This window comes from Cariama cristata, unplaced genomic scaffold, assembly GCF_000690535.1.
Source record: "Cariama cristata isolate BGI_N322 unplaced genomic scaffold, ASM69053v1 scaffold16575, whole genome shotgun sequence".
Taxonomy (NCBI): Eukaryota; Metazoa; Chordata; class Aves; order Cariamiformes; family Cariamidae; genus Cariama; species Cariama cristata.
Genome location: NW_009618293.1, coordinates 8,556 through 16,111, shown reverse-complemented (window position 1 = coordinate 16,111; position 7,556 = coordinate 8,556). Strand labels below are relative to the sequence as shown.

At 40.9% G+C, this 7,556-nt stretch overlaps 1 protein-coding gene across 1 annotated transcript; it reads left to right on the top strand.

Annotated features, from left to right (window-relative positions):
- Window positions 1-2,576: 2,576 nt before the first annotated feature.
- Window positions 2,577-5,417, top strand: EMC8 (ER membrane protein complex subunit 8; the record flags this gene model as incomplete). Its single annotated transcript, XM_009700815.1, has 4 exons — window positions 2,577-2,653; window positions 4,074-4,143; window positions 4,663-4,757; window positions 5,053-5,417. Coding segments are annotated over 4 exons (402 nt in total), but the record flags the coding sequence as incomplete, so codon positions are not given.
- Between the last annotated feature and the right edge of the window lie 2,139 nt (window positions 5,418-7,556).

The following is a 7,556-nucleotide window of genomic DNA, read 5'->3' as shown; positions in this document are numbered from 1 at the left end:
TGCTGATTCTTGGTCAAGCCTGTGGCCTGGTCATACGTGTGAGGGTTTTCTCGAAGCAGCCCTGCGAGTTTCACCTCCTCTTCTCTGACCTGAGCTATCCCAGAACATCAAATGGGAGCAATAGTCTCCAGATCTAATCTGAAAATAGAGGGTGTACTTTCAAACGGGCTTGTCCATGTGGTAACTTCTAAAAATTGCAAGCGGTGCTTTAGGCACAGCCTAGGTACAAGAAATCAAAAAAATTAGATTTTCTTAAACACGCAGCAGTGCTTGAAGGTTTGTAGCTGTGGAGGAGAGAGCAGAAGTGCGTTAATTTGATTTGCACTTTGGCTCGTCAGTTTAAAATCCTTTTCAAAAAACCGAGTCATTAAAGAAAAAGTGAATTAAGTTTCACATGGTTTGGGTTTTTTTTCTGTGCCTTTGAATTTCTCAGCTAATTGATGTGGTTTTGCAACCACATCTCCTCAAAAAAAAAAAAAAAAAAAAGAAAAAAGGCAAAACCAACCCAAGCAGCACTTCCCCCTCTGTTCGCACGGCTGGCTCCCCACCCTGGAACAGTGGTCAGATGGCAGTGGGTTACAGCCTTTCTCTTCCCAGGGCTCTCCTAACCCCCCCTGCCACCTGCCTTTGGTGGCTGCAGCAAATCAGAGGATTTTTCAGGGGTGACACGTGCCGTGTGGAAGCGAAATACAATTTTTTCCCCGTTGGCTTGCCCTTGTCAGGGCTGGACGTGACTAAAAATATCAGGGGCTAATTGATGCTAAGGCTACCTGCGGTGACAATGCCGCAGTTAGAGAGTGTTTGGAAATTGCAGGTGGAAACAGCTTTAATGCCAATGCCAAAAAGACTCTTTTTTTCCTTCTTTTTTTTTTTTTTTTTACGGAAGCAGTTTTTAATTACCACTTAGCAAACTAAGAACTTAAAAATTATACTCTTTTTTTTTAAAAAAAAAAAAAACAAAAAACATTTTCGATACACAACAAAAACTTGATTTAGAACTTGGGGTTTTAATTTTTAAATTGATGGATTTTTTTATTATTGTTATTAATTTTAGTATCTGGGCTTCTGGCTTTAATGCCAAGCTTTCAAGCCACTAGCAATTAAAACCATAGTCCTAAGCCCTCAAAATGAGTTTGTAATTGAAACAGCAGTTGGCCCTCAGCTATAGCAGGGCTATATAGCTTGCTTTTTTTATCACGTAAATCCCTGTCATCCCTTGTAGAGGAGGGATTATTCACATGGCTTTTTTGTTTGTTTGTTTATGCAGTCTAATACCATAATTATTGCTAAAAATGAGATTGGTTTCACTTACAGGATGCGAAAGGTCAGCAGCAGATATATTTTTGGACTCCGTTTTACTGTAGCTGTTGAGGTGTTTTTGATGCATGCTCTCTAGGGACTGCAAAGGAAAATTCTAGCTGCTTTCTCCACTTCTGTCTTTCAGAGCTCTGTATTATGCTGACTTTATATCTTCAACTACAAGAAGAAACAGCATATATATATGTGTCTTCAAAGCAAGACAAACTCAGCAGGAGGAGTTCAGATCCAGCAGAAAGAACAGCAGCGTGCACATGCTGAAACTGCGCTTTAAAAAAAACCACAAACACAAAACTACATAAACTTTTGTACTTGTGCAAATCAAAAGTTGTGTAAATTGTATGTAAAGAAATGCAGACGTTTAGGCGTTTACATACAGATGTTAAGTAAGGAGGAGCTGCTTGGACTGACCATGTCTATAACAGAGATGAGAGAATTTATGCCAATAGTTCTTTTATCGAGTCCTTATCTTGTGGCTGAGCTGGAGACTATTTTTAGAAAAGTGTTCAGTTTTGACTGAAAGATTTTAAAGAGTGGAGAATCCACCCACATTGGTTGATAAGTTGCTCCAGTGGTTAGTTACCCTTGCAGGTGAACTATCAAAGAAAAACGATTTTATCGCAAAAGCCTTTTTGTAATGGAGTGAGTTGAAAAAACTGGTAAATGGGACAACCTTTTTCTGCCTTGCATTTACCTTTCACTTCAAGCTGTTTTTTCTGATTAAGATAAAAAATGGTTACATTTTAACCTAGAAATGTTACATTAAAAATAAAAGCAACATGCTCTTTTTTAAATGACAGTACAGTCACACATCCACATGGTGAATGCTTTCTTAAGTCTCTCTGTCAAATGAACATTAACAGAAAATACCCACAAATGGCAATAGGTAAGATCTAGGCTCCTCTCCCAGGCAGTGTTGCTGAAGCTCTTTAGTAGTCTTGTCATTCAAATTTAGGCCAGGCTTTGACTGAGATAACTTCTTGCTCTTTTGCTCCATTTGGTTCATGTTTTCCATCATCCTCCAAAGGTTCGATTTGTTTCTCTGTTCCAGTTAAGTTAGCCAAACTGTGTGTGTGAGTGTGCACATAAATGTATATAAATATGTGTATATTTAAAGAAGCAATTGGCAAAGATACTGCAATGCTTCAATTACCATTTTATTTGCAGGACAGACATGAGATTTCCTTAGTTCTATGGGGTTTTTTCTTTTTTTTTTTTTTTTTTTCCCCTGGGATTAATTGTTCCAATTACTTTTTCAGATTGACTCTTGGTGCAAAGAGAATAGCTACGTGATTGCTGGATATTACCAGGCAAATGAACGCGTGAAAGATGCCAGGTGTGTTGGTGCAATATTTCCTTCTGTTTGCTCTTTTATGTTGTACTTTGTACTCTGCCAACAAAAATCATCGACGTAAATCATGCGTGTTGATTAACTTTGACAACTGTCATCTGGTTTCACATTGTCTTCGTGGTGCTGGTGGATATGGCCTTTGTTCAGGTGCAGAAACCCCAGTCTTTCCAGAATCACTCCTCTTTAGTGGATACTATAAAAGGCCAGTCTTTGAACGACTGCCAACCAGTTTAATTACAGTTGTCAGGGAAATAGCCAAAATTTGCAGGCGCATTTGCTAGTGCAGTATGTATCTTGTAAATTCAAATGACTCCAAGTATCTTTTGGAAGGTCTTTAAGAAGTGACCTAATTCTTATTAGACTACTTAATTGTCTCTGAGTTCTACTGAAGCATTTTTTTATATCGTAAAGGGACACTCTTAAAATGGAAGATGATGTCGGTCAGGCAGCGATACCTCTGTTCACTTATTTTCCCCAGGATTAGTCATTTTTTTTTTCCCTGCTAGCTAACTCAAATTACTCAATAAGCAATAAGGGGGCCTTCCTGTGGAGCCACAATATAGTTTTAGATATGTGTATCAGATATTTTTCCCTGTATCTATTAGACAAATCCAGTGTCAAGGCTAATAAGAGTACATCATGCTTGCACTTAAAATAAATATGAACAGCTTGTTTAAAGTATTATGCTATGTTCCAGTTATGCTGTTAATGCATATCTTTCAGTCTCAAGTATGTTTTTTAAGTAATACTTGTGACTGCTAAGTTATCTAACAGGGATAAGGGCATTATTTGTCCTTTCCTTACAAGGGACGTAAGTCTGCTGCAGACATTTTTAAGGAGAAGACATAGTTTGTCTATTCTATTTGAGGTTTGAAAGAATATCACAGGCTTGGGTTGGTGTTTTTTTTTAAGCTCCAGTTTCATTTCTGAAGATAACTGGCACCACACAGAGCTTGTCGCTTTTGAAACATGGTAAAGGTTTTCCTTTAAAAGATTATCTGATTTTGGTAGAGAAGCTGGGCGATGAGTGGATTCAAATGCAGACTGGAGGGCCAACTCGGTTTCTTTTTTAAATGCCTGCCAGGGCAAAGGTGGCTGCAGTCTTTGGTCTGGTGGAAGAAGGTAGGAGGCCACAAAACATTCGTTCCACAGAAAGTCTGCAGTGAGCATTTTGCCATTCAAAAACCCATTGCCTAAGCATAGCTGAGGTCCAGATCATGTGCTGAAGAGAGGAGCTGGGGTTTTCTTGGCCTTCTGACTTCAATCTACTGTAGCATCAGCTTGATATCTTGTTCCTGTTTGTAAGCACGCAGTGTAGTTTTCACATCTCTTTAAGCATATCCTGCTGATTTCAGCTGAAATGTCATGGTTCGTATAACACAGTTACTTTTACCTTCTGCTGCAGTCCAAACCAGGTTGCGGAAAAGGTGGCCTCCAGAATTGCAGAGGGCTTTAACGATACAGCGCTCATAATGGTAAATTACTTCATTCCTCCCCCTCCACCCCTTCTGTATTGTTAATGTTAGGACCGTGGTGCTGGACTAGCCGTTTAAATGCTATTTTCTGGGTCCTTTAATAGTGAAGTAACTAATTTTGTCTTTCCCTGCAAATGCTCTGGGGAAGAGATGCAGTGACCTGTAGCCAGTGACGTTCTTGGTCTACAGAGGGACCGCGGTTAGGTCTCTGCCATCTCAAAGGAAGTGAAGGCCTTCGCTGCTTGCAAGGCTTGAGTGAAGGCTGTATATTCATGGCTTTAGACGCCTGTCTGTGACCCAAACTCTTGTCTGCTATGATACAAACGATGCTCTGCCTCCTTACTGCAGTGACCAAGGATGTTGGCAGTTGAAACCTGTAAAATTTGGCTCATTTGAAGGTAGAACAGTGGACGAGTTAGTGTAAGGTGCACTGTTTGTAGAAACTGACTTTTTCATTTCATTTCTTTACTTGGGATCTTAAGGAGGAGACTAAGGTGGTGTTTTTCTGTTGCACAACAGGTTGATAACACAAAGTTTACGATGGAATGCGTAGAGCCTGCAATTCATGTGTATGAGCTTCATGAGAACAAGTGGAGGTGCAAGGACCCGCATGTGTGAGTAAACTTCAGAGTTTATTTGTGTTCGAGTAGTAAGGAAAAACAGGTTGTCTGCTTAAGGGCAAAACTTTGATTGTAGCTGAGTGACACTGTAAGGGCAGTGGGTGTAGCTGACGGTGATTTTAAAGCGGTTTTTTGATGTAGTGAGACAGAACAGCCGAGTTCTGCAGCCAGGCAGTGGTATGACCACCATGACCGTGCTGCAGAGAGTGTGGCTTAATTTCCAGAGCAGAGGAGGTGGTGGAGATTTTCTTTGTGATTGCTATTTATTCCTGGTTATTTTACATCCTAGTGATTTTTGTGAAGATTGGACCGAAGCCCAGAGAATCGCCGCATCTCTCTTGGACAGCAAGTCCTACGAGACACTTGTAGATTTTGATAATCACCTGGATGATATCCGGAACGACTGGACGAACCCAGAGATCAACAAAGCTGTCCTCCACCTGTGTTAGAAGGGTTTCTACTGACTAATTTACGGGCATTCCCACTATGTACTGAAGAAAGAAAAATGCTATTTTTGAATGTAAATAGAATAATATTCAGTACCTTGTGTGGAAACCTGACTGATTAAAAAGGAGTGGCATGTCACATTGTGGAGTGATGTGTCCATAAGCCACTGAATCTTTTTTTGTGAGATTCCTTGGAAGAACTGCAAACTGCCAGTTACAGCTGTCCTCATGCACGCCTTCCCAGTTGTAGTGAATGTTGCTGTTCCTTCGAAACCAGAACTACTTCTGCTTGTCCCTGCTGTTCATATTACAAAGTTTTGACTAAGCTTTTCTAATCTGTGGAGAGGTTACTTTTTAACGATATGGAAACACGTTTCAAAAAAAATCAGTCTTGTCCTCAGATGAGAAATTTTAAAGTCAAGCACATAAAATGTAAGGTTAACGGTTTCTTTTGGCCTGGTTTGGAAATGTCATTCTGTCGGCACAGTAAAATGCGAACTGCTGAGGATGATGTAACACGCTCATGTGTCACCTGTTCTGCAGTAGTTTAGCATGACACAGCTACAGAGAAGGGGTTAAAGCAGTATTCCCAAATGCGGTGGGGATTCCAGCTTTCCCTGGGCATACAGCCACAGTTATTGCTTGAATATGTTAAACCCAAGGTAAAAACACTCACCTAATGATTTGTAAAAAGAACTGGAAGCACACTGTTAAGTTTGAATGACAGTTCTAAAACAGTTTGAGTCGACAAAAGAAGAGTGAAATACCTTATTAATGTTATGCAGTCTTTCAGGTTTTATAAACAGATCTCATTTTCAGCGGATTGATGTGGTGTCCATTTAAGTAGCTCTAAAATGTATCCCTCCAAGTTGAAGGCAAGTGATCCGAGTACATCGAGTCAAGGAGCCTAGCTATAGTCTAGTTCAGCTTCTGTCCGTCTTTCTAATTAATGTTTGTTTCTAAGAATAAGTTTACTGGACAATAAGGCTTTATATCAGACTAGTACACTTCTTTGTAAGTCTTGTTGCCTTGCTCCTCACGGTTGTTTGTCAAACTGCAGTTAAGCATAGCCGCACCCTGCAACAGTTACTCTAGATTTCCTTCTCTTCCTACCCAAAAATGTTTTTACAAGGAAGATCCAAACGTTCACCGAATGATCTGCCTCTCTCCAAGTTCCTGCTTTTTCCTTGGTGTTCTTATTTTAAAACCCAGAGGATGGGATTGTCAAAACCCCTTGGTCTACCTCTGCTTCTGTTTCACTAAGCACAAGTTTTACTCTCGGTCTTAGCGAGAGATGGAGTAAGGCTAAACTCCCATTCTTAAGCAGTGAATAGAACCAGGATGCCTCCAGTCGAGTCCTGCTGTGGAGTTCCCTGCAGTTCGGATTCCACAAAGCCATGGAGGTGAGGTCTGAGGTTCAGCTCCCTGTCCAAGGAGGAGATGAAGGTTTGAACGCTTGCGTTTGTCTCCCTGTTGGGCAGTAGTAAGGTGTGATGGGCATTACAAAAGGGGTTGGTGCTTAATCAATAACCTTTCCTAAGCTTGAGCCAGATAGGCTTGCAGAAAAAGAAAATGTTTTCACTTGTTGAACAAAAGCGTGTATCTAGCTCACAAGCAGCGAGATAAACACATTCCAGAGGTTGTTTTACTACATGTCCACAGCTGTATGAAAAGATATTCTGGAAATGGCAATGCTGTGGCAACATACGTCATCGGAGTAGGCTCTGCAAATCGCACATGCTGCAGGAATAGGACCGTTGTGTTGCTCTGTACAAACACCTCACGAAACCTAACCTATTGTTCCAGAGGCAGATGTTATCTTAGCAAGCCACGTTACATTAGTTCTGTGAGATTGTCAGCCGGCGCTGCAGTATAAGCTGGTGCGTCTCCTGAGCCACAGGAAATGTGTTTCTTATTCTTTGTAACTAGATGCTGTAATCAAACTTTGATCGTATATATGCTAATACAGTCTAATCTTGCAGTATTTTCCCCTCACCCTCCTAAGACAAAGCAAAATGTGTATCATCAGTCTGTAACCTGATGGAAGAGCTCCCTGTGACTAACCATTGCTGGAAGGGTAGCAGCTTTTAATGCTTTGTCTTTTCCTTTTATCTTCCGTTTTCTTTTTAAACGAGGACCTTTGAGTGTTTTGCCACCAGCAGAAGCCCAGGCTGGCTTTAAGCAAAAAGGACAAGCACTGGGGTGCTCAGATCTTATCTCACCTGTCCTATTTGCATTGAAGGCTGGACAAAAGGCAGGAATTTCATAAAGCAAGGCAGCTTGCAGCCACCGCGGCTCTTGTGAAAGAATGAGGAAGCTGCTGGGCTCAGCGAAGGCTGCGTTGCCC